This window comes from Heteronotia binoei, chromosome 19 (assembly GCF_032191835.1).
Source record: "Heteronotia binoei isolate CCM8104 ecotype False Entrance Well chromosome 19, APGP_CSIRO_Hbin_v1, whole genome shotgun sequence".
NCBI lineage: Eukaryota > Metazoa > Chordata > Lepidosauria > Squamata > Gekkonidae > Heteronotia > Heteronotia binoei.
Genome location: NC_083241.1, coordinates 31,775,284 through 31,803,234, shown reverse-complemented (window position 1 = coordinate 31,803,234; position 27,951 = coordinate 31,775,284). Strand labels below are relative to the sequence as shown.

Sequence of the window (27,951 nt, the reverse complement as noted above, 5' to 3'; positions counted from 1 at the left end):
AAGAAAGAAAGGAAGGAAGGAGAGGAAGGAAGGAAGGAAGGAAGGAAGGAAGGAAGGAAGGAAGGAAGGAAGGAAGGAAGGAAGGAAGGAAGGAAGGAAGGAAGGAAGGAAGGAAGGAAGAAAGAAAGAAAGAAAGAAAGAAAGAAAGAAAGAAAGAAAGAAAGAAAGAAAGAAAGAAAGAAGAAAGAAAGAAAGAAAGAAAGAAAGAAAGAAAGAAAGAAAGAAAGAAAGAAAGAAAGCTGAAATGCATTCTCCAAGCCACCAGCTGGGTTGGCTTGGAGAAGTGATTCAAAGAGACAAATGCCATCTCCAAGCTAGCCAATGGTGCGATGGGGGCTTCAAGAGCCACACAATATGTGTGAAAGAGCTACATGTGGCTCCCGACTTTGGCCACTCCTGCTGTAATAGAATCTGACAAAGAAAGATGCTTTTATCATGAGATACTAAAAAGTTGGAACAAAATGCCAAGACAGGCAAATACCACATATGTAATCAGGGATGTAGAAAGTTAATAAGTATCCATTCAACATCTTTGCAGCCATTTTGAACATACACAAGAAATACGCCAAAGTTTAAGCAGTGTTGTGAATCCAGAGCAAATTATGTTCAAAATGCAAGTTACAAAGAATTCTTCCTCTGATGCTGTGTTTGAAAAAAGTATAGAGTAAATGTTTCTATGTGAAGGTGTGGTATATCCATCTTATTCCACTGTTCAGGAATACTGCACAGGACATAAAGAAGTTCAGAACAGATATTACATTAGCTTATCCTTAAGCAAAATGTAAGAAATGGAGAGAGCACTGAGAATGCAGAGAAATAGCTACTCTCTCTCCTCGTTTTAGAAGAAAGAAGCCTATATAATTGGCAAGCCAGTGTAGGACTCATCAGTTCACCCTCTGCAACTGGTTGCTTATCTGAGCATTTGCCAAATCCCACAAGTGATCCATTTGCATGAGAAATACAACACAGGGGAACACTCAAAATGCAGTGGCCATTTCTCTGTGGCAGGTGCTGCTATAAGTATTGTGCGAGTTCTCTCTGAGTGATGCGCGGCTCATGTGAGTCAATGGCCTGCAGCAGCTATTAAATGCTCTAATAAGCAGCCCCTAATTGTACACTCATTACAAACTAAAGTTATCGCCTTTGCTTTCCATTTTGGTAATCGGCTGTTACGCTACAGGAAACAGATAACGTTCAATTAACCTGTGGAAAGATCCTCAAGTACTCAGTTGCCAGAATGCCTCCTCTGTGGCACGAAAGGCTCCGGAACACAGTACCTAAAAATCCACCCAAGAACATAGGTTATCACAGGGGTGCCAAACTCATTTGTTAAGAGGGCCAGATCTGACATAAATAAGACCTTGTTGGGCCGTGTTGGGCCAGGCCATGTGTGTTCCTATATAAAATTAGGTAGCAGGGATATAAGCTTTTTAAAGGACAAAAACACAATAAAAATATTTTTAAAAAATGTTTAAAACATTAGTACTTGTTGGTGTTAAAGGTGTTTTCTTCATATTTCTCCCATGGGATCCAGGGAACTAGACAAAGGAAGTTCTGGATCTTTCCCTCCCTCCCCAGGGGACCAGGAAGCAGAGGACCCTCAACGAATGGGGAAAACAGAGGTTTTGCTCTGTAGCTCCTGTGCAATTGAGCAAGCCTTGCAAAGCAAGCTGAGATGCAGAGGGAAGTAAGAGAGAGGGAGAAGGAAGCAGACAAGAACCAGTTGCTCGGGGGCCTGAAAGGAGCCCTCCAGGGGCCTGATTCAGCCCCCAGGCCGTATGTTATTAAACTAATGTGTTTCTTCAATAGTGCTCAAGCTACAAAGGTCTCAGCCACAATAGCATGCACCAACTAGCTGTGGAGGCTATCATTTCTCTGCAGGAACAGGTTACACCATCCTGCATAGGCCAGCATTACAGTTCAGGTGGGGCCTGGAGATCACATGAACTGCAGAGATTAGTTCCTTTGGAGAAGATGGCTGCTTTGGAGAGTGGGCTCCGTGTGGCAGTAAACCCCACTGGGGTCACTTCCCTCCCCAAATCCCACCATTTCCAGGCTCCAACCTCAAATCTTCAGGAATTTCCCAACCCAGCGCTAGCAATCCTAATGCTGGATCAGATCCCATCCAGTCCAGAATTCTGTTCACACAGCAGCCAACTGGCTGCCTCCAGGCAGGTTATCTACAAATGGCATAACTGGAAGTGATATATTGTCACTAAGTATGTGGTTCCGGATTTTTGCTTTTTCCTCCTGTTACAACTACCTAGATTTCTGCAATACAAGTAGAAAATTTAAAGCACCCTAATTTTTAACAAAAATAATTTTTGACTGTTGAAACAGAGTTACAATGTGCTTGTTTGCGTACCCACCAACTCCATTGGGTGTATAATTAAAGAATTTTGGCAAGGAAGGTGTTCTGAATTTTTCCAATGTAAACTTTTAAAGGAAATCATAAAACTATGATTAAAAACACTCCCTTCCCATCCTCATGACATGCTTTGCTTTAAAGGAAGTCATTTAATTGTTTTTTCCCCTCGTCATGTCTAATAATCTAAAAAGATATGTCACTGCCAATGCATCACAAACAAAGAATTCAAAAAGGAAAGCAATCTTTCCTATCATTCCAGCTCTTTATAGGAAATACACCAGTGTTAACATAAAAGCACTACAAAAGGGAGACTTATGTTTTTGCTCAGAAACCAATAAAGGGAAACCAAACACTATTATCTCCTTCCCTCAGAGGCTGCAAATCCAATGCTGTGGCTAAAATAAACTCCATCAGAAATTACATAACCCAAAATAAAAAAAATCCCACAGTAAACAGCATTTTGTTAAAATGTGTTCTCTAATACTGTTTCCTTAAGATTAACAAAACCTAATACAAACACACCTCACGGTCTGCATAGTGCAAACTGCGCTGTAAATACAAATACCCTTCAACTGAATTTTTACACAGGGATTCATTCTCTTGGGATTCCTCTGGAATCTTCAGAAGCATGTGAACAAAAAAAAATGCAGGCAGCTAATTTGGAATACCCAGTGCACTTAAAAATAAAATAGTTCTAAATAAATATGATATATTCAGATATGAGTCACCAACCTCCAGTTGGAGCCTGGAGAGCTCCCTCTATCACAACTGATCTCCAGATGACCAAAATCAGTTCTCCTAGAGAAAAAGGCTGATTCAAAGGGTGGACTATCTGTGGCATTATATCCCACTGAAGTCACTCCCCTCCTCAAATTGTGCCAACTCCAAGCTCCAACCTCCAAATCTCCAGGTATTTTCCCACCCAGAACTGGCAACCATACAAGTATGCTAAACAGAAGATCCAAATATCACACACACACAAATATTGTTCCTAGGCCTGGCCCGAGCCCTTCCGATGTCCTAGACAGCACAGCTCTGCCCGCCCCTCAGTCCCTGCGCCTACTCGCAAGTAGGCAGCAGGTGTGGGTATTTTGAAGAGACCTCTTTCTTCGGAAGAAACTTCCTCCAGAGGTCTCTTCAAAACACCCACAGACCTTGGAGCTGGTATGACTGGGTGTCCTCATGGCAAGCGGAGGGGGGGGGGGAGTGGAGCAGGAGTGGGGTTGGGCCGGCATGCGTGGGGCTACTCGCGAGTAGCCCCACACCTGCTGCCTACTCATGAGTAGCGCTGAGCTTCTTGGGCTGGGTGAGAGCTAGCGGCGGAGGCAGGGTGAGCTTGGGGGGTGGGAGGGATGGAGCTGGCGGTGGTGACAGGGCAAACTTCGGGGGGGGACGGAAGGGAGGGAGCTGGCTGTGGGGGTGGCAGGGCAAGCTTCGAGGGGTGGGAGGGAGACAGCTGGCGGTAGTGGCAGGGCGAATTTCGGGGGGACGGGAGGGAGGGAGATAGCTGTGGGGGTGATAGGGCTAGCTTCAGGGGTGGGCGGCGACAGGGTGAGCTTCTGGGGGACAAGCGGGAGCGCGGCAGGTGAGAGGGAACTGGTGGCTGGGGGGAAGGCAAATTAGGCCTAGTTTGCCTAGTGAGAGAGCTGGCCCTGATTGTTCCACTCCCTATAAAGATTTAAACTGATGGGATGAATAATCTCAGTTTTCCTAATCAGAACTGTAATTTTGTATCAGATAATACACAGAAAAGTCACCACCTTCCCCTCACACTTCCTTCTGGCTTCATTTTCTACAAATGGCCTGTAGTGCATATGAAAAAGAGACAGAGGAGAAACAGAGGGAAACCTACAAATTTTATCCTCTTAAATTTAAAACTACTCAACAGATTTTCACAGAACCAATTAAAAGCACACCCCAGTGGTCTACCTTATTTTTTGAAATCATTTCCGCTTCCAAGCTCATAATTGAAAGCTACAGATCCAATATGAGAGGGACTGACTCATTCAAGGAAGCTTCGGTCCTCAGTTTGCAACACCGAAGCAAAGCTGCTAACGATGGCCCGTTTTGGAAGTCATTAATTCATACAATCGCAATCAGTTGGAAGAAACTCAATGGCACTTAACACGCACATGACACCATACCACTCCACCCTCAAACACACCAGTGTATTCGGAAGATGTGTTTGCTTGCATCCTTTTGAAAGGGGAGCTGCTCTAATCGGCCACACACAACTGCTATCAGCTGAAAGATGGGCAGGGGGAATGGCTGAACGCATAACAAGTGCTATCCATCCAAGTGCTTGTTTAATAAATCATAGTATTTTAAAATGTGGCAATGGTTATGTTCGCTCGACATCTGAAATATTTATCATGGGACATAAGTTTAAAATTGCAGCAAGGCAAATATTGTGAGGCTTTCAGCTATTTGCAATTTTACCCTGCTTTGTTGGCTGCCTTGACGCCTTCTTCTGAAGAAGAAAAGTGGGAAGTTAAGAATAAATAACCAAGGCATTTTCAAAGTACAAAAGGGTTTTTAAAGGGGGGGGGGGGGTAATTTGTTCTATTTAGTCACTGGAGGGTTTATTTTGAGAAAAAAGATTAAGTTAATGATAGCTGTTGCAACTTAAATGAACTCCACTGGTAAGAATAGCCATTATCCACTTTATCATTGCTGCTGCTTTAACACAATGATGCTTTTTGTCCTAGAAGAAGATTTTGGATTTATATCCCGCCCTATACTCTGAATCTCAGGGTCTCAGAGCCGTCACAATCTCCTCTACCTCCCCCCCTCCCCCACAACAAACACCCTGCGAGGTAGGTGAGGCTGAGAGTTCTTTTATAGCAGCTGCCCTTTCAAGGACAGCTTCTATGAAAGCTATGGCTGACCCAAGGCCATTCCAGCAGGTCCAAGTGGAGTGGGGAATCAAACCCGGTTCTCCCAGATAAAAATCCACGCACTTAACCACTACACCAAACTGGCTCTCTTAGCCCTGTCATAGTTAAGAAAATACTCTGGAATGCACAAGTACAATATTACAAATTGAAAAGAAACTGCTAGTAAATTGTCTTATTACGAAAATCATGAATGTAGCTGATATGTAAGTAGCTGTTATCCATTTCCTCAAAAAATAAGGCAGTCTGGTTTACATGAACAGTAGAAATAATACTATGTAAGAGAATCAAGTAACAAACCTGAAATGATTCTGCCCTGCTTTATCAGTGCCTGGTCCCAGTTCCTTACCGTGATCGAGTATTATCAGCTGGGCTCCTGCCTGTACGTTTCCCACATCATTTTCTGCAATGCACTGATAAAAGCCTTCATCCGATTTCACCAGGCCCAAAACCTGCAGGTTATGCTCCTTCTGAGAGAGAGCACAAATGCTATCATTTTCTATCCATGTTTAGTGAATGATAAGCTTGATAATGTGTTGCCAATTACAATTGCAAGATTAGGCTCTTAGCTGTCTGCAGATATCATGTAACTGCAATAATTTTTCAGAAAACATTCCAAGGCAAAGAGACTTCTCAAAATACTTTCAGATGACTGACTACCAGAAGCCCAGTACTACACTTATCAATTTGACTGGGCCATCCACAATCTCTTCAATGGAATATGGACATATGTTAAGGTGTGAGCTTTAAGGCTCCCTAACTTAGTGCAGAAAGAGACTATTCCGTTTTACAAAAAGATTACAAAACCCTTCTTCCTAGCTAAGCCCAGTGCATCAATACATGATCAGCTCTAAAAGTATTGATAAAAACAATAAAAGCTACCACATACAATACCAAGGCCAACAGAAAAGACCTATATCTGCCTTTATATCCAACATTTCAAAATTCTTGCACACATTTCGAAATACAAGGAGTCACTTATTCGAAGACCAATGCATTTCTGGATAATATACTGGCGAGCTTACACTAACATTCAGCATGCTGTAGATTTAACTGAAGGATTTGGTAATAAGCAAATCAGTTTTACAGGAAACGTTAACTTACAACAATTTTGAAATAATCACTAGGAATCACCACGTCTCCATTCTTGACCCACTTCACTGTTGGAGTTGGCTTCCCCATCACATCACATTCAAATATAATATCCATGGACTCGTGAGCATAGATATTAGACGGCTTCTTCAGAAACTCAGGGGGACCTTTAAAGAAGGAAAGAAAAGGCAATGACTGACATAGTGTATGTTGTTTAACCACTTCATAAGACAATATGGAAAAGACGAATATCTGAAATATATACAGTGGGGCTATATGAGATTTTGGAAGGCACCTAATGTAGCTATCCCTAAGCAGAAAGACAGGTTGCTTACCTGTAACTGTAGATCTTCAAGTGGTCATCTGTGCATTCACACTCATGGGATAGAGCGCCTGCGCTGATCCCCGAATCGGTATCTGAAAAGCCCGGGATTTTTCCGCACTCGGCGCCAATGGGCATGCGCAGGCATCCCAGTACGCATGCTCACTGGCGCCAGCACGGGGATCCCGCCAGTTCCTTTCTGACCGCTGAGCGGAGAGGTTTGCCTTTCGTGTCCCCGGTCGGTGAGATATTGGTTTTTGCCTTATCGTTGTATATAGCCCATTTGTTGTTTTTCTAGTATAGGTAGTTAGTTAGTAGATAGATAGTTAGTTAGTAAAAAAAAAAGTTTGTGATTGTTGGACTTGCCCTTCGGGGCCTTTTCCCCCAATTTGTTTTTTCCCCCAAATTTTTTCCCCTCAGAGGACTCTGAGTGGGTTTTTTTGTGTTTGGCGTCTATGGAAAGACGTTGGCGAGGCTCCTCCACAAAACGATCCCATGAAGGATCAGTGGATACGCCTGCCAAGAAACGTCGGGATGACTCGGGGATCCGAGCATCCGTTCCGAAGGCGAAATCGAAAGAGAAGCGGAAGAGGTCCCGCACTCCATCGCCTTCCCGAGACGTTTCGGCACCGATGACTTCTGCTCCGCCGAGGAAGATCCTGGTGTCCCCGTGCCACAGCCCATCGGCATCGAGAGGCAGCATTCATCAATCTCGTCTCTCGATGTCCAAACAGGAGAAAAACAACAAACGGGCTATATACAACGATAAGGCAAAAACCAATATCTCACCGACCGGGGACACAAAAGGCAAACCTCTCCGTGCAGCAGTCAGAAAGGAACTGGCGGGATCCCCGTGCTGGCGCCGGTGAGCATGCGTACTGGGACGCCTGCGCATGCCCATTGGCGCCGAGCGCGGAAAAATCCCGGGCTTTTCAGATACCGATTCGGGGATCGGCGCAGGCGCTCTATCCCATGAGTGTGAAGCACAGAGACCACGAAAAAGATTTACACCATTCTCAGTCCAGAGATGTTAATGAGCTCAGAAGAATGGAATTGTGCTTAGGACTGTACTGTGATATAACTAAGGTTCAAATTCCAAAAAAAAAAAAAAAAAAATCAATGTTCAATAAATAATCAAGAAATTTCCTTTAAATAGGACTGCTAATTTACTAAATAATTTCAGATATTACCTTGCTCTTTTATAGGACTCATTAAAGCAAACAGTATTAAAATCTCTATGTAGATTCTTCTTAGAGAGACTGATGGAAGTGTAAAATTTGATAAGCAAAACTTTGATTATCATTGTTAGAAAGTCCACTTTTAATATTTTTTTCCATTTGTTGTCATATGTAAGGAAATGAGCTTTGACACAAGCAGGGCTGCCAACTATAAGTTGGGAAATTCCCAGAGATGGGGTGGGGGAGTTGGAGACTGGGGAGGGCAGGGTTTGAGGAGGGGACGGACTTCTGTGAGGTAAGCATAAAGTCCATCCACCAAAGCAGCCATTTTATCCAGGGAACTGATCTCTGTTATCTGAAGATAAGCTGAAATTTTGGGAGATCTCCATCCCCCACCTGGCAACCCTACTCACAAATACTTAAATCCCCTCCCTCCCCAAAAATGTTGGTGTTTGAGCTGCCAGTGGACTCAGATTTTGATTTGTTATCAATTTAACTCATCAGAACCAAAACACCGTCCAAGGAAACTGAAACTGGCTCCCCCACCCACTTAAACAACCGGCTGTAGTTGATTAATCTGCCAGTTAAACCAATTAAGGCTTGAGGCCCTGGATAAAATATTTTCCTGCAACTTCAGCAAAATGAAAACTATGATTAAGGACAACAAAAGTATTGCACAGCAAAAAGGGGCCTAAATAAAAGCAGTTACTGCTCATAAAAAAAAAATCTGTATAGATTTCATTAAGTATCAAATAGGCTTGAGCTGGTTTCCCAACAGCAAGCAAATGTGGTTGAGAGAGAAGCAATCTCCACAAACACGGGTCTGGGTTATATGCCTGCAAGTGGGGAAGCACATCCCTGGAACACTCATATAAATTAGGCCTAAAGATTTCTTTCTGTGCGCAAAAGGTGTGCTATGGCTGCTTTAAACCTTGTGCTAAAAAAACTGCGCAAGCGAAGTGAAACTAAATCCAAAAATTCTCTTCTGTCTGTGCGAGGACCTGCACTAAAGTCTGCACACTAGTTCACACAAGTCCAAGAATCCATCTATATAGCACCGGGTAAACTCTTGTGCAACCAGGGTTACCAACTTCCAGGTGACACCTGGAGATCTCCCACTATTACAAGTGATTTCCAGATGATCAAGATCTGTCCCCCTGGAGAAAATGGCTGCTTTGGAAGGTGAACTCTAGGGCATTATGCACTGCTGAGGTCCCTCCTTCCCTAAACCCCACCCCTCCTCAGGCTTCAGCCTCAAAATCTCCAGATATTTCCCAACCCGAAGCTGCCAACCCTATGCACAACCTTTCGCACAAAGAACAACACCAGCAGGCATCTTTCTTCTGTTTACCACTCATTGGCTCCAATCCAATAGCTTGAAGAGGAAGGCTGGAAGTGCCTTGCTTACCAAACAATAAGATGAGCCAACAGTATTTATTTGTTTCTAACAGCTGGTCCCAATAAAAACTTAGTATTTTAAATCGGATAAACTAACATAATTACTCAGTGCTAAACACAAGCATATCTCCAAGACCTACCTTCAAATGAATGTGGGTTGATAATATTAGGATGTTTATGTTTCATCAATGAAAGAATGTTTTAGACTGAGAACAGGGAAAAGAGGACACCACTTTGATTGCGAATGTTTAATGCGAAGCACATTCAGTTCATTGGACATTTTCTTTTCATTAATGCTTTCAAAATGCTTTCAAATATTATTTTGTTGCAGCGTTTCGATTTCAGTGCTCAGAATTCATACCAATTAAACCCAGATGCAGATGTTTGTGGCAGACAAGTTAAATTGACAATCAGAGAGCAAATGAACCAATTAGATAAAGTAAGATTTTAATAGAAAATTACGCATTTCAGCATGAGACAATTAAATTTCAAAGCAGCCTTGGAGACCTGTTTTTTCCTTTTTACCTTGCCTACTGCCATTATCACCCAGAGAACAATTACATATGTTAAATGTGCAATTGTGTTTAGTATGATAGTTGGATTTTATGCATTTTTATGGAAGGAAGGAAGGAAGGAAGGAAGGAAGGAAGGAAGGAAGGAAGGAAGGAAGGAAGGAAGGAAGGAAGGAAGGAAGGAAGGAAGGAAGGAAGGAAGGAAGGAAGGAAGGAAGGAAGGAAGGAAGGAAGGAAGGAAGGAAGGAAGGAAGGAAGGAAGGAAGGAAGGAAGGAAGGAAGGAAGGAGTTAGTCTATTGGGCTAGGATCTGTGAGACCCAGGTTCAAATCCCCAAAGTGCCTTGGAAGCTTACTGGGTGACCTTGGGCCAATCACATGCATTCAGCCTAACCTACTTCACAGGGTTGCTGTTGTGAGGGTAAAATAGAGGACTGGAGAATGCTTTGAGTCCCCATTGGGGAGGAAAGTATAAATGAAGTAAAGAAAGAAGCAAAGCAATCCTACATCTCCTCAAGATTACTGTCCTTTATACCCCAGTAAATATAAAAAACAAGGGGAAGAGGTGTTTGCACCAGACAGAAAAAGCATAAAGTATGGTCCTTGCAGGGTTGTCATCCTCCAGGTGGTAGCTGGAGATCTCCTGGGATTGCAACTGATCTCCAGGTGACAGAGATCAGTTCCTCTGGTAAAAATGGTCACTTTGGAAGGTGAAGTCCCTCCCCTCACCATTCCCTGACCTCATCATGCTCCCCCTCCTCCATCTCCAGGTATTTCTCAACCCAGAACCAGTAAACCTGGGCCCTAAATGGTTTCAGTCAAATGTTTGATGAAATGGATAACAGTGAAGTCATATGTATGATTTGGGGGCAGCGCTTATGGACAACTAGAAGAGCAATCCTTCAGAGCTATCTCCTGTAAAGCAGTATGTCCCTAACAGTGTCATCCTAATAACACTTTCCAGGGAGTATGCTCAGATGGGCAGATCTGGGTAGGATTCTGAGTAGCAGACATGCTCACAATTGCTCTCCAAGTCTTGGACTACTAGGCAGGGGAAAACCACACACACTGCCACCATTAATTAAGTGTCCTGTTCCAAAAAATAATTCTGCAACTGAATGGCTGCCTCTCTCATGAAGCAGCAGCTGGTATAAGGCTTCATTAATGTATAAAGCCTCAATTTTTAAGAAGTCTTAGTTGAAATGCAGCAGAAGTGAGTGACTGCAAATCCATTAACTCAGTATCAGTATCTACAATGAAGATATTTTAGACCCATATCAGTGGCTAATTTATCCATATTTTTGTCCCTTAGGATTTCTCCACAGCCATTACAAAAGAAACCATTTTGCAAAATGACATATGTCATTGATAACTCGGTATTAAGTTTCTCAATGGTATTTTGTAAAATTAAATATTATTTTCTGAAATGGCTGCAACTGACCCACTCCCACCCCCTTTTAAAGAAAGCTAGCTAAATGAAAGAAGATAAATTTTAAAAGTATTAAGTTCTTGAAAAGCTGGTAAATAAGGAAACATTGCCCATTTTACTACCTCTCTACTATGTGAGTTTAAAACAAAGAACAGGAAAGGTGACCAAAAAGAAGGGGAAAGCTGTCTGTAGCCACTTCAGGCAGTGTCGGGGGAAGGCCATTCTTTTCTGATAGTATACTTATATTTTTGTCATCTTCTGGAAACCCAAAACTCCCTCCATGGAATCCCTGACACATGCACAAGCATCTAAGCTTGCATTTTCTACCTCTCCCAAGAAATTACTCTTTAAGCAGTCACAATAGCAATAAGAGTGACTTTTAACTAATTCCCCCACTACACACTTTCTCCACTAAAAAGATATAGGGCAGATGTGTGCAAGGACAGACACCTGTACATACAGTCAAGAACTCTGCCTTCTGCTTTTGCCATGACTCTTTAAAAAAAAAACATTCTCTTACTTCATGCATATCTCTGCACTGGATTCAAGCCACAGCTTTGGCTATTCACTGAAGCAACTGAGCTGACATGGAAAGCCAGGATGATTTTGTAAATAAATACATAAGAAATCATTCTCAAAATTAGGGTTGCCAGCTTCCAGGTGGGATGTGAGGATCCTCTAGAATTACAGAGCATCTCCACACTACAGAGATCAGTTCCCTTGGAGAAAATGGATGCTTGGGGAAGGTGGAGTCTGTGGCATTGTACCCCACAAATCCTTGACTTTCCCAGGCTCCAACCTCAAATCTCCAGGAGTTTCCCAACCTGGATCTGGCAATCCTACTGCCCACCTCATCCCATGCTGGTTGGCCAGGGGGAAACATGGCAACCCTAGCCAGAGCTCAAATCCCACCCAATTTTAGGCCAGTCTCCAGTATAGATGCCAGTCTCCAAGTGAGACCTGGCAATCCTCCAGAATTATAGCTCTTCTCCGCACTACAAAGATAGTTCCCCAGGAGAAATGGATGCTTGGGAGGGTGGCATTGCAACCCCCTGTCCTCCCCAGGCTTCAACCCCCAAATCTCCAGGAGTTGCCAACCTGGATCTGGCAAACCTCCAACTCCCCATCCCCTGCCAGAGGAGATTTGGCAACCCTGGTTGTCCCAGTACCCTTCAATTTCCCCTTTTGTTCATGTGTCAAGTCTCCCAGAATGCATGTCTTCATGCAGGACCTTCTGTGCTTTCCATTATTATAAAGCACCCACTTGTATAAAACAATTCATACACTGGTAGTGCTCAGCTGTATCCCAACCCATGCTTTTTATGTAACCAGAGTTCAACTGCCTTCATACTCCCACAGTGACCAGACATAGATGAGGAGCAGTGAAGCGGAGCTCACAGAAACAAATGCTAGACAAGTCTGAACTCCTTGTTATCAGATTGTCTTTTTTCACGGCTTTAAAATGTAGTGAAATTTCAGCTCTCTGCCCTTAAGTTTCTACTCTCTCCTACATATCTGTGCAACTGACATTTAGAAAGTAACCCTTCCATTCAATTTCTGAGATAATTGGCATTGCATACCTAATGCTATGCCTTTCTTTAAAAAAAAAAACAAAACAACAGGCACCAGAGGTTATATCAAGCAGCAACATTCAGCTCAATGTGAAACCGATAGTCCAGGAAACATAAAAGCAACGTAGTTGATGTCACAGTGTTTGCAGGGATCTCCAGGGAGCCAAATTTCAGTGACAAACGGAAAAAAAAAATTCCCAGATGAAATGTGATCTTATAACCTTGTCAGCATCTGTCTGCCTCTCTGTTACTTCCTGAGTTAAGCTGATAAAATGAACCAGACAGGCATTGTTCCCCGTTTCCCTCAATCGCTTCTTTCAATACCACTTTCTCATCATTTACGCAAGGGAAATCTGATCATTTCTTTCACAGAATAGTGAAATAACTTTACTCCCCCCCCCCCCCATTTTCCTGTCATATGACTATCAAACATGGAAGAGAAATGCAATACATACAGGTAGCAAGCATCTGTATACACACTGCACAATAGTCATGTATTTTAGTTCACCTAGTGGGGGGGAAAAGGCAATCGAGTCTTCACATTTCTGTTACCAGCACTAACTCATGGTTGTGAATTGCCATTTGAATTTAACTAGGGACATTACAAGGTATATTTAAAGGCAGACTTAATGCCTGTGGCTTATCTGGGAAGAAGGTCTCTTGATTTTGTTCATAATCCCTAAATTCCAGCATATTGAAGCATATCAATAGATTCAGATTGCCTGGTTCAGGATATTACATTTAGTTCCACCATACTAGTCTTCCACCATAAGAGTCTTCTCTTTTTTTCTACCAAATGCAGATGCTGGGACTACTTTTTGAAGAGGGGAAATCATACAAAAGAAAGAAGTTACTTAACCTTTATGGCTTGCTCCCCCTTCCTCCCCTGAAAAAAACATGACCCCAAGCCTCTTCTTCCACTCTAGGGAACAAATACAGGTACGCATACGTTTCCCCCACTGAGACTCAGGCATCTTTTTGTCCCCCGTCGGCTAATGATATGGGAGAAAATAAGTCCCTCTCCCCAGATCTTCCCACCCTCTTCCAAAAAGCAGTATCCCCAACTCCCCCAGCTGAGGGAGAGTCCACTGAGAATGCACTTCTCTAGCTCTAGAAATTTCCCGAACAGAGGCACCACACGGGCGCGTACGGTACCCACTGCGTGGCTGCACAGAGACCACGAAGAAGATCTGAACAGAATGTTTAATTCTGCCCTTACAAATAAGCACATTCTTCACTGAGTAAGTACCTTTTTACTGAGTCACTTAAAAATCTTTTTCTAAAAACCTCTACATTTCATTAATAATTTATCCTTCTAAGGAGCGGGAGCCCCAGTATCTGAGCACCAAACTACTTATTACATGGGAGATTCATGTTTTAATACTGAAAAAGCCACTGAAGAGGGAAATCAGGTCTATGTCAGGATGAGTCTGCCATGTTTTGCAATGGACATGAACTGGTGGTACTGCTTGCTCTGAACTTTGTAACTTCTTGTAACTGCTTGAAGAAACATATCTAACTGTTAAGACATGTGCAGGAGGTATGGAGAGAAAGAATGCTTTGTAGTTGATTGTATTCCAGATATGGTTAGCTTGGTTATCACGTTACTCTGGCAATGGAGCAGTAAGACTTAGTTGTTGACCTTGACACTCTAAATATCCTAGGTACCAGCTTCCGTGGGAACCAGTGGTTGGTTGGGTGGAGATTCTTTACGCTTGCTTTGTTGACTATAATTCTAAGTAACCATATTGCTTTTGTCATTCCTGGCTTTAGCTGGCTACAGCACAAGGCCATGCTCTATATTTGATTCCAATAAACCTTTTACCATTTTATTATGAGAACGGGTCTCGTTTGGATTAACTGGCAAACCCTTACATTTAGGAGCTACGTTACGCCCCCACACCAAAATTTCCTACAGAAATCTCCCCCCATCCAAAAGCTCTGTACATTAGACAAAGCCTGCTTACCACCATTGCTTTTGGTGGTCTAGCTACCAACAAAGGTGTGTGCAAAGTGCATAACCAGGAATATGTGGGTCTTCCCTCTATACATACCCCATGATCATTAGGATAGTTTTACTAATAAAATACAATATTTAGCATCCCTTACAAAGCTTTTAATGAAGTGCATTACCTGTTACTCTGAAAGGATCAAGTGGGGAAGGAGTTCATATACATGATCCCTCTACACTACAAAGGGCCAAGGCCAGATATATTGATCTCATCCCATGAACACGTGAACAGTGGCAGGTGGCATGGCTGGTGTCTACCAGCCTCTCTTTCATATATATACTCTTCCTCACATGGCTAATGCTGCCATTTTGCTAGTGGCCCGGCTGGGAATGGTTATGGGAGCAAGAAGAAGGCACGGAAAATGGAGGTGTTTCACAGCAGGAGGAGGCATATTTGCAAGGAGGAGGCAAATTTCCAGAACTGAGCTCCAGGCAGCAGTCCCAGGGGACTGCTAGCCCCAATCAAGGTTTGCAAATGGTTGGGTGACTTTGGGAATCTACTAATGCAAATTCCGAGTGACAGCATCACAAAAAATAGTTCTTTCTCTTCCCATTTCCAAGAATTCCACCCTCTGGAGTTTTGTGGACTTGAGTATTTAATAGGCCTTTCTGTACATTAATATTTTAAGATTTCTTTACATACCCTGTACTGTAAGATCTGCCTGAGCTTCAGTTGTTTCATTCCCATTATCTGCAATGCAGGTATACACTCCAGCATCATCTTCTGTGACTTCACTGATCTTCAGAGTTCCCCCCGCCAGCAATAAATACTTTTGAGAGCTGTGGAAAAATAGGACAGATTGATGTTTAAAGTGTAGAGTGTTCTGATAAAAAAGTATAAGAAGGACACAAAAATCCATAAAGTTTCTGAAGATTCTGGAAACACACTTCCATCTTTTAAGACACGCACCATCACCACTCTCAAAACCAATTTCTGTTTTTAACCAGTTCTGGTTAAAACTGGTCTTCCTAATCTCCCTGAATTAGCTACTTCAGTATAGCAAATCATGCCAAGTCTTGGGGATGATACTGAACTTGCAGAATTTTTCAGATAAAATCAATGAACCAGAAGAATGTTTTTTTAAAAAGGGATACCAAGATGATGAAAAGAAAAAAGATTGATGTTTAATACAAAAAGGTAAATATTTCTAACCACTACTCTGGTTTTGCACAGACTGAAGTTTGTCAAACTCAGCTTTATTATTATTTATTAAATTTATAAACCACTCTCCCCCAGAGGGCTTAGGGCAGCGTACAACATAATTAGACATAGAAATTAAAATGGAAAGAAAAATATTAACTTGAACCTTTAAATCTTAACTGTCAACTTACTCCAACATCACAAACCCATAAGGTTTCCCACACAGATCAAGGCATCAACAACCTCAGACACCATCTCTCTCCAGTGGATAATCTCCCTCCCTCTCATACACACACATGTACATACTCTCCATATGAAAAAGCCCTCCTTTAAAAGCCTTATTTGAAAGAAAATACCATTGAGGAAGGAGTTATAGTTCAGAATCCTTTGGCCAATCATGCCTGAAATCCAAGGATTAAGGACCCTGACAGATATTAGTCCAAACAATGGGGAAACTGACTTGGAAGCTAGCTGCTCTTGGTTGTATTATCGATCCCTGGAAGCAACTGGGGAAGGAAAGGATATTACTGTCAAGAAGGAGATGGTTCTGAGCTTAGCTGGAAACTTGTCAGATTGTCGGTCCACTGGATGGAAGTCAGAAGACACCCAGATAACTGGTGCAAGATGGCTCCTTGAACTGAACATCTGCAGTCAGGTAGAGCTAGGATGTGACTAATGAACACTTATATGCTCTTCTGGCAACCTTAGCCCTCCCCCCCCTTAAAAAAATTTACAGAGCTTGTGCAGCCAACCGTATCCTGAACAGGAGAGTTTCAACTACAGAAATCAATCAATCATCAACCATCACCAGAAAGCAAGCATTTATTTTCTGTTGTTCATATGCACCAAAATCAGATGTCAGAGTCTTAGTTTGTTTCTAATTTATACAGATATACTAACAAAAGAAAACAAGGATAATCAATAATGAAGGAAATAACCTCAACCACAACAACCACAAAACACTTCAAAGCAATCAAGGCCGAACATGTAACATCTACCAGTGCAACTGGCCAAGCAAATTCAACTGAGACTTAAACACAGATATCCACCAATGCACAAAAAACCTCAGGTGGTCAGCAGTGTTCCCTCTAAGCTGAGTTAGATGACCCCAGGGCATACTAATTTCTGCAGTAGCTCACAACTTTAATGCCAGTAGCTCACAAAGTAGAATTTTTGCTCACAAGACTCTGCAGGTTAGAGGGAACATTAGTGGTCAATTGTTTATATGCAAGAGTTTCCCCCCCCAAAAAAATTATGAAAAACAACTCAGTAATAGCCAAAGACTGTTTGCCCTGCTAGTCATGGTGCTGCCTGCATTTGTTGTTAACTTTTGCATAATAAAGAACTCCCAGCATTTTTTAAAAACTGCTTATTTGAAGACAGCCTGGGAGCCTTCCAAACCCCAGCATTCCATATTTTCTCACTATAAACAGAGTTTAAAGCAACTCCCTGTGTGGTTGTGCAGGGTGCTCTTGTTCCACAAAATGGGGAAGCAAGGTTTTAGAATGTAGCTCTTCTGCTCTAGAGTTTTAATCTACTCTTTCAATGTTAAAGCAGCAATCAGAAAAACCTTCTCTAGGTCCCCTGCACAAGATGCTAGTCGGGTGAGCTGCTCTCTAAGAGGACTAAGCTGAGCCTTCATCTGTTTCTTAGCATCATATTGTACTGTCTTACTGAGGACACAAAACAGACTTCTGAGTACTCCTGATGGGCATGAATGAAGCTAATTGTCACATTCTTGCACTCCCCTGTTCTCCTTCCCACAGCGCTGCCTGGTTTTGGAAGCCTTGAATCAAGTTCTGAACTGCGAGGGTATTTGGGTAAACTGGAGTTTGTTCCCTCCCCACTAATCAGGATTTTGAACTGGGATTAAGCTGGGATTTAGCCTGGGGGATGGAAAACAAACTACCAAGTTGCTCAAGCAGGAGTCATGTGTCATGGAAGATGGGAGTGTTATTCAAGGCTTTCCACACCATGACCAGGGCTGGCCCTGCCACTAGACAAATTAGGCAATTACCTAGGGTGCTAGCCTTTTGGAGCACCGCACTGGGTGCTCCCCATGTGACTTGGTGACATTATCAATGCGGGGCAGGGGGTGCCAGAAGTTAGCCTTGCCTAGGGTGCCAGACAGCCTAGGGCCGGCCCTGACCATAATACAGCATGTTAGTGAAGGGAGATCCAGCACAAGCTCTTGCAGTGCCCATCGCAAACTGTTTGTCGTGACATCTGAATGTGGCCTGCTACCATTGTCTCCAGTCTCTCTCATTCAGGACTGGCGGTAGATGATACAGCTGTTTCAAGCACTGCCTCACGGGACTAAACTCAGATCCCAGTCTTGCACCACCTGAACCCTACTGAATGAAAGCATGAGCTGAGTGGGTGGGGGTTGACACCCAAAAGAGAGCAGGCTCCCAAATACTGCATCGCTGAAATTTTCTGCTTCTGCTTAAGGGAGGACACAAAAATTCATAAAGAGAAAGGCCTAAGGAGTTGTCCAGGCCAGTGACCAGGGAGGAATGGAAAAGCAGCCATTTCTTAAAACAAGCCTGCTTTTAAAGCATTTCCCCCAGATCTTATTTAGAGATTTAAGGAGATATAGCAATACAGACAAGTTAGTGTAATTGCTTTCTTATTGAAGAATGTGTTCCTGGATATTACAGCAATTAAGCTGGCTACCAATCTGCTCCGGAGCCCAATTTAAGGTGTTGTTTTTGACCTTTACAGCACTATGTATCTTGGGACATGGGAACCTGAAGGATCATCTTTTCCTTAATGTTCCTGCTGAGGAAGTAACATCAAAGGGAGAAGACCCCTGACCGTGCCATCAATCAAAGAAGCTCATTTGGTGAGTACACAAGAGAGGGCCTTTTCAGTGGCAACCCCACCCTTCCAATTGTGGAACAGCTTCTCCAGGGAGATGCCCCTGGCCTCCTCACTTTTGGTCTTTCAGAGGCAACTGAAAACAGCTTTATTTAGGTCTGCATCTATCAGAAATGCTCATTTGATGAGTACACAAAAAAAGGGCCTTTTCAGTGGCAGTCCCACAATTATGGAGCAACCTCCTTAAGGAGGTGTGCCTGGCCCCCCCAGTTTCAATTTAGGAGACAACTGAAAACTGCTTTATTTAGGACTGAATTTAATTAAAGCAGTCCTAAACTGTGATTTTAAATTTTAGTTTTATGTTTTTATGTAGTTTACTATCATAAGAAACCTTGAGTTCCATAGGAAAAAAGGCAGCTAATAATTTTTAAAAATAATAATAATAATAATAAATAAGTCTCGCTACCAGCCGTGTAATACAGAATCATCACTACAGGAAGATGAATATGTTCACCTAGTCATTTAATAAGCAACTATATTTTTCCTCCCACTCACACAACACATATCCTTTGTGATCTTAGAGGCTTCCTAAGTGGGATGGAAATAGGCAAAGCAATACACAGCATGGGGAGGAAAATGTAACCAGAGCTTTTTTTGTAGCTGGAACTCCTTTGCATTTTAGGGCACGTACCCCTGATGTAGTCAATCCTCCAAGAGCTTACAAGGTTCTTAGTACAGGGCCTACTGTAAGCTTCAGGAGGACTGGCTACATCAGAAGTGTGTGGCCTAATATGCAAAGAAGTTCCTGCTACAAAAAAAATCTAACTATAAAAACATGATAACTTTTGCATGTTTTACAAATGCAGAATGCAGTAACATGCAGTGGGCAGGCAGGGTAGTCCACCAAAAGCAAGGAGACTGGCCACCAATGTTCCCTCTAAGCTGAGTTAGTGTGAGCTAGCTCACAGTGTTTTAGCCTCCAGCTCACACATTTTTTTCTAGCTCAGGAAAAATAACTCCAGAGCAAACTAATTTATGTAGTAGCTCACAACTGTAATGCCAGTAGCTCACAAAGTAGAATTTTTGCTCACAATATCCCACAGCTTAGAGGGCGTATTGCTGGCCACCCCCTTCCTTCCATCCTTTGCTGGCGGGTCCCTCTCCCAGTCAGTTCATGAAGAGTCAGAGGGCCACCCCCTTCTCTGGTTACTCACTCCACCCTAGAATCTCTGCAGCAGCTTCCTGTGACCTCAAGAGAAAGTGGGCATAGGGACCAAGGGGGTTATGGCAGGATGGGAAAAGGTGTCACGGTGGTAAGGACAGAGCTGTTACGTACCCTTCTGTAGCAAGCTCTTCTTCATTTCTTGTCCATCTGATCACAGGAATGGGAATGCCAGCAGCGACACATGGCAAAACTGCGCTCTGCCCAACTACTCTGGTCTGTGAGGAAGGTTGCCTCAGGAACACCAGACTGGAGGGAGCTTCTGATTCTGCAGATATTGGAATCAGAAAACAAAAATGGTTATTATAATAAAAGCATCACTGAAACACTAACTCTCAATACAACACACAAAAGACAGAGTCCCAGATGGTTTCCCCGTTTACAATTTGTCTCACTTGCCAAGTCCATTTCTTCCAAAGAATGCCTTAGTCTATAATGGGCTGTTCCCTACTCCCTTCTACATTTACAACAGAATGCTTTACTGCTAAGACATTGCCAAGAAATAGCCAAAGTAGCTTATATGAGAAAGTTCTGCCTGGATGAAAAAGGAAAAAAATGTGGCAACCACCAATTAGTAACTACATGGAACAATAGCACTTGGAATGGTCACAAGCACTGGCCTCAGGGCTAACCCACTAAGATGGCTACAAGCACAGATCTATTGCAAAAACACAGACTATAAGAAAATTCTGTCACAACTCCAGGATTTTTGTTCCTTAGTTTGTAGCCTGGGATATGAAGAAACCAAGCACTTAAAAACCAGCTTTTATTGAGTCTACTCACAAAAGACTATAGCATGGCATTCCATTTTAAATTCAGCCATTTTAAACTGTAAGCTGGAAGAGCCCATCAATAGAAAGACAGATGATAGACAGGCAGACAGACAGATGGTCACTAGACCAAGCATCTCACTAGTGATTTGATAAGGGAGAATGCTCATAGAGCAGAGGAAGGGGAAAAAAATCTTGAAAAGATTTTTGTACCTGGGAGAACTTTAACCTCTGCTTCATCGCTGTATTTGGGAGGGCCACCAATTTCTATCACGCAGCTATATGTGCCACCATCCTCATCTGTAGCGTTGCTAATTATCAGAGCTCCACTTGACAACTGGAATATGCGGTCGTCTAGAAAGAGCGGCTCGTGATCTAGCTCCCACCGCACAAAGGGTGCGAGATCAGCATTGACTTCACAGTTAAGCACTACGCTGTTTCCTCTGGAGACAGAGGCTGACTCTGGCTGACTGGTGAATCTTGGAAGACCTGAACAGAACCAAAAAAGAATAAATATTAGTTTATGCACCTCCTTGTTTCTTCTTCCTCTACACTGCATGCATGCTGACAATGCAGCAGGATGCTGGCAGTCATAAGTCCACGACACATAATAATAGACCAGCACATGAATCCATCTTCCAAGTGCCTTTTGAATAGATTCTACAATGATGCATGGTTTAATTATTTAATTTGTATAAAATAATATTATATACTGCTTTTAAGAACATAAGAACATTACAGAAGCCATGTTGGATGAGGCCAATGGCCCATCCAGTCCAACACTCTGTGTCACACATTGGCCAAAACGCACACAATGTGGCTAATAGCCACTGATGGACCTCTGCTCCATATTTTTATCTAACCCCCTCTTGAAGCTGGCTATGCTTGTAGCTGCCACCTCCTGTGGCAGTGAATTCCACATGTTAATCACCCTTTGGGTGAAGAAGTACCTCCTTTTATCTGCTCAGCAATTTCATTGAATGCCCACGAGTTCTTGTATTGTGAGAAAGGGAGAAAAGTACTTCTTTCTCTACCTTCTCCATCCCATGCATTATCTTGTAAACCTCAGATCCCTTTGGAGTTCCTCACAATCCTCTCTGGTTCTTACCACCCTGAACAATTTAGTGTCATCTGCAAACTTGGCCACTTCACTGCTAATTCTCAACTCCAAATCATTTATGAACAAGTTAAAGAGCATGGGACCCAGTACTGAGCCCTGCGGCATTCCATTGCTTACCGTCCTCCGCTGCGAAGACTGCCCATTTATACTCACACTCTACCGTTTCTCCCATTTCTCATGAGTAAGGACTGCCCTGCCCTGGAACAGTACCTGGAGGGGGGACCACTGAGGAAGTCCAAGGTTGCTATGCAAAGGCAGGCAATGGCAAACCACCTCTGAATGTCTCTTGCCTTGAAAATCCTACAGGGCCGCTATCAGTCAGCTTTAACTTGAGAGCACTTTCTACCACCAAGGACTGCTCCACATCAGTGATGCTGGAGAATGCCTTGTTGCTGCCATGTTAACTCTGCATAGTCAATAGAAGGTCAGTTTTTTATTCTAGTCTGAGGAGGCTATTGATAGTAGATATACAGTGAACCATTAACAGACACAGCAGGTATGGATCTTAAATCAAATCATCTCAACTGTCTATCCCTCCAAACAAGTCTCAATTGTAAGAATGTAGGCTGTGCTTTTGTTTCGATTTAATTATTATCTTGCACTTCTCCAAGAACCTCAGGAAAGCCCAAGTTGTCTCCCCCAGCCCTTTTTAGCCCTGAGACTGAAAGGCTGACCCTAGATCAGGCAAGGAGCACCATGGCTGCATGGGAATTTGAACTATGACCTCCCTGGTTCTAGTCCAACATTCTCAGCACTATACCACATGACTCCCTAATGGGAAGAATGCATGCTATTTCCATTCTTTAAAGGTATATCCAAATATGCTTTTATGTAAACAAGATTTTGACACAAAAAACAGTGGTTCCCAAAGCTGTGAGGTAGGCCCCCCCTTTGTGAGTCCATGACACAGGATGGGCAAGCACAAAGTTCCAGGGAAAGATAATATCCTGAGGAAGCTGGAACCTCCCTGTGCCCATCGGCCAAGAGATGGGTGGGTCCAGTGTTTCCTGGCAGGAGACTTTCACTGATCCATACTGGTCATGTGTAGATGATTGCATCTTTACTGCTCCATCACCCCAGCCTGATGTGAAACAAAGGAAGCTCTCTTTTTCACTCCTCTTCCAGTACCAGTATTGAACAGGTACTGCAGCCTAAGAACAACACACAACTGGGCTTGAGAATCCCCACATATGGGCCAGTAGAATGGATTACAGGTATGAGAATGGGAGTCACAAGGCTGAGTAAATTCAGAACTGGAGGAGAGGGCAAGTGGTTCAAAGTTGAAGAAACAATGCACTAAAGGAGCATGTGGAGTTCTTTTCCATGCCAGATATGAATTAATAGGGAAGTGCCACACTTCCTATTAAAGTCGAGAGGAAGTGACAAAATCAGTTATGCAAGTTTCCTATGTCATAATTCTGTTCTAGTTATCCCATGGTGGAGGGTGAGGGAGATGAGGTAAGGAAACAAGGTCTTATTTCAGAGCCAGATCTCGGCCTTGGTCTGCCAGCCAATTCCTGGACAGACTTCAATCAAAATGTCAACATGGTTTAATTATTGGGGAGGGGGGGGGACAAAATCAACATCTGGACTGAAACCAGACCTGCATTAACAACACTGTACAAATGTCAGACAGCCAATCCTAGCCCTACCCAAAGTGATAAAAATTCTCCACTCGCTTACAGGGGACGCACGTTTTTAAAAGACATGCTTTGTTGTATATTCCCATCGGAAAACACGATTTCTTTCCTTCAAATGTAAATGTCCCATTTTAGACCAGTTTTCCTCTTATAGAGTGGCACTCTGCTCTGCATTCAGCCCACACCAAGCTGCTGCCTTTTCAAACAAAGATCCCATTTCATTTGGATGACATTCCTGTTTAAACATTAACCACCACTGTTTGAAAACTCCCATGCCATTATTTTTGTTTGTTTTTGTTCTCTGCTGTTATCATTCAGGGGACTGTATATGCATTCAGGCAAACAGCAAATGTGGAACTTGAGCAGATTTGGGACTGCTGTTTGTGGAGTGGGGTGGGGGATCTGGGACGTGTAAACGCCAAACTCCCAAGAATGACTGACAGCTTCACAACTCTGTAAAAGTGAATGGTGAAACTTCCACCAATTTTAGTACTGTACAAGCTGATGTACTGCAGAATTTGTTAGACAAATAATCCACCAACAAAATTCACAAATATAATCCACAGTTAAGTATCACAAGCGATTTTTTTTAATTAACAAGCATAAATTGACAAGAACCAAAAGAGTATACAGTGATGTGGGGTGGAAAATATATTTTTCCCACAGAAAACTTTCCACCCCAAATATTCTATAGTTTATCGATAGCTCTCAAGGCTCTCATGTTGCAAAGCACTCATTCTGGATAAGTTAAATGTAGAATAAGAAGCATAGACAAACCCCAGGGCTTATACATAGTGTATTTGCCTTCTTTGCCTGCATACCTATGGAACCACCATTCCCCACATATGCCCTAGAAAGTACTACGGTCAGGGTCTCAACAACTCCTCTCAATCCCTGGCCCTAGAAAGGCCAGGCTGGTTACAACAAGAGCAAGGGACTTTTTGATCATAGCCCCGTGCTGGTGAAACGAGCTCCCTGAGGATGTGAGAGCCCTATGGGATTTTGTACAATTCCACAGGGCTTGTAAGAAGAGTTCTTCAACCAAGCCTTCGACTGTTAAATTGGAGATCATCATTTTGAGCGAACCAAATGGAGTCACTATGAAGCTTGGACCTTCCATTTTATTTGGAGGACTGTTTAATTGATATGAAGAAGCTGGCTGCACCTTGCTGTCTTGGACTTAGCACTTTTAATGTAACTGTAGTATTTATTTTATTGGTCTTATTGTTTTTATTATCTTAGATTATCTATAAACCTCTCTAAGCTTGCTTCGGTGGGGAGAGTGGGATATATACCTAATAAACTAAACTTTTACTAACAGTATTTAAACTTTGCTAACAATATGTTAATTATTTATTTAAACTGAATTGGAAAATTTTACAATTCAATATTTTCTGGAAAACCCATAGGTACATAAGAACTTAAGAGAAGCCATGTTGGATCAGGCCAATGGCCCATCCAGTCCAACACACTGCATCACACAGTGGCCAAAAAAAGAAAGGAGCTTCACAAATGGGGCTATAAGCCCTTCCACTTTGCCCCCCCCCCAAGCGCCAAGAATACAGAGCATCACTGCCCCAGTTCCAATAATAAGCTGTGGTTAATAGCCACTGATGGACCTTTGCTCCATATTTTTTTCCAAACCCCTCTTGAAGCTGGCTATGCTTGTAGCCGCCACCACCTCCTGTAGCAGTGAATTCCCCATGTTAATCACCCTTTGGGTGAAGAAGTACTTCCTTTTATCCGTTCTAACCCTACTGCTGAGCAATTTCATTGAATGCCCAAGAGTTCTTGTACTGTGAGAAAGGGAGAAAAGTACTTCTTTCTCTACTTTCTCCATCCCATGCATAATCTTGTAAACCTTGATCATGTCACCCCACAGTCGATGTTTCTCCAAGCTAAAGAGTCCCAAGCGTTTTAACCTTTCTTCATAGAGAAAGTGTTCCAAACCTTTAATCATTCTAGTTGCCCTTTTCTGCACTTTTTCCAATGTTATAATATCCTTTTTGAGGTGCGGTGAACAGAATTGTACACAGTATTCCAAATGAGACCGTACCATCGATTTATACAGGGGTATTATGATACTGGCTGATTTGTTTTCAATTCCCAGCATGGCGTTGGCCTTTTTTTATTGCAATCGCACACTGTCTTGACATTTTCAGTGACTTATCTACAATGACCCCAAGATCTCTCTCTGCCAGTTCACACCCCATCAACTTGTATTTGTAGCTGGGATTTTTGGCCCCAAAGTGCATTACTTTGCACTTGGCCACACTGAACCTCATCTATTGACGCCCGCTCACCCAGCCTCAACAGATCCCTTTGGATCTAGTATGCTACTGCTAGTATGGCCACTATAGTAAGCAACAAACCAGGAAATTCTGGGTTCCCTTTTTTTCTCTGTCAAATTCACTGGGGGTCCTCAGGCAAACTATTCTCTCAGCTCTCCCACCCCTTATTTCCCACCCAAAAGATGGGCATAATACTACTGACCTATTTTACAAGATGCCAGTAATTTTGCTTTTACATGAAGAGCTTTTAACAGTCAATGTGTGTTGTGTGTTAAGTGCCACCAAGTTGCTTCTGACCTACGGCAATCCTATGAATTAATGTCCTCCAAAATGTCCTATTATTAATGGCCTTATTCAGGTCTTGCAACTGAAGGTCGTGCCTTCCTTTATTCAGTCAATCCTTCTCATTTTGGGTCTTCCTCTTTTCCTACTTCCTTCAACTTTTCCAAGCATTATTGTCTTTTCCAGTTACTTTTGTTTTCTCACAATGTGGACAGAGGATTTGATCTAGAACCCCACTTATTTGTCTTTTGGGGAGTTCTGTCATGGATGATGATGACCAGGCAGGACTTCCTCTCAAGTTGGCAGCCAAGCCTGTAACTGGCCCCTCCAGCACTTCCAAGGCTGACAGCTTGCCATTGCCTGAGCCATTGCTCCCCATGCCTGGCCCAGCAGCAGAGGAGGAGGAGGAGGAGGCACAGCTGCAAGCAGGAAGCCCACCTGACTCTCCCCCGCAGGTAGCTCAGTTAAAGGAGCAACTCCACCAAGACTTAGTGAACCAGTGGAGGAATGCATGCCTACGAGGAAGGAGGTTGCTGAGTTGCACATCGAACAATCAGATGCTGTGGCAAATCCATTTATTTTAAAACCAACCATAGCTTTCCATGATCTACACAGTCAAATCTAATGTAATCTATGGCACACAAGCCAATTTTCTTCTGATATTCTCTCATATGCTCTGGTAATCAAGGTAAATCTGCACTATGATCTCTTGTGCCTCTTCCATTTTCTGAATCCAGCTCAAACATCTGGGATTTCTCATTCCATATGGGGTAACAGTCTTTGTTGTAAGATTCTGAGCATCACTTTACCCACATGAGAAATTAATGCAATGGTCCAATAGTCGTTTCTGTCTCTGAACAGTCAACAGCATTATATAAATGCAAAATAATTATTTCCATACAAATAGTGCTGTTCAAAAATTTGGAAGCGGTAGCAGCCTTGGTTTTTTCTGCAGCGGATAAAGCAAGAGTCTTGCGGCATCTTAAAGAGAAATTTATCTGTACTGTATTGAGAACTCTTATGTTATTCCAGAATAAATTCTCCCACTTCATTAGATGCAAGAAAAATGCATTTTAATTCAAGCAGTTCATTCACCAATCCCAAAAGTGATTTCTGCTTCTTTCAGTCAGCAGAGGTACGGCAGAAAGAAATTTAAAAAGAACATCCTCCATTATCTTCTTTTTTCTGACTTCACAACAGTAAAATTATGAAAGCTGGCCAGAGAATTCTCCAGCAAATTACCCAGAAGGCTCTACACCATTCTCCAAAGAAGGTTTGGGTAATATAATTTACACAATGTTCCTTCACACAGTTGATAAAACTGGCATTCTATACCTTTGCTCTTCTAATTAAACATAGCATATATTCTTAGCAATCATTTTCCCTAGAGAACTTAAAACAAGGGTCCGCCATTTTCCATTTGCTGCATACTTGGCCTGAATTTTAAAATCTGATATGTAGTCATAGCTTTAGCCTTCCATACCACAGGCAAGACCTGAGAATGGTCCAAGAATGGTAGTTAATGATGGGGCATTTTGGAGAAGTTTAATTCATAGGGTCACTGTAAGTCAGACATGACAGCACTTAACACACACACCACACCTCAGGCAACCCAAGACTCTGTATACCCTGGAGGGCAGAGTCCTCCTGCCCCACTCAGCGAAGTCTGTCTGGAAGTGCCCAAAGCCTGCTGTGCAGATAAAAGGGATAAAGCACTGCATAGCAAAACCCAGACTTCACATTGTTTCCTCATGCTGACAAGTCTAACAGAACATAAGAAGAGCCATGCTGGATCAGACCAAAGGCCCAAGCCTAGCATTCTGTTCACACAATGGGTGACCAGCTGCCTCTAGGAAGCCCACAAACAGGATGACTGTAACAGCATCCTCCTG

General features: G+C 42.7%; 1 protein-coding gene across 11 annotated transcripts in view; it reads right to left on the bottom strand.

The window, feature by feature from the left end:
- NEO1 (neogenin 1) overlaps positions 1-27,951 on the bottom strand; it is a 156,906-nt gene that overhangs the window by 59,788 nt on the left and 69,167 nt on the right. For 10 of the 11 annotated variants that reach the window (XM_060259786.1, XM_060259787.1, XM_060259777.1 and 7 more), the window contains exons 3-7: positions 20,940-21,215; positions 20,071-20,224; positions 15,417-15,553; positions 6,367-6,521; positions 5,612-5,732 (exon numbers count right to left, since the gene is read on the bottom strand). In XM_060259786.1, coding sequence (XP_060115769.1) covers positions 5,612-5,732; positions 6,367-6,521; positions 15,417-15,553; positions 20,071-20,224; positions 20,940-21,215 — 843 coding nt within the window. The remainder of the gene's footprint in view (positions 1-5,611; positions 5,733-6,366; positions 6,522-15,416; positions 15,554-20,070; positions 20,225-20,939; positions 21,216-27,951) is intronic. The other variant, XM_060259778.1, reaches the window with a different exon arrangement.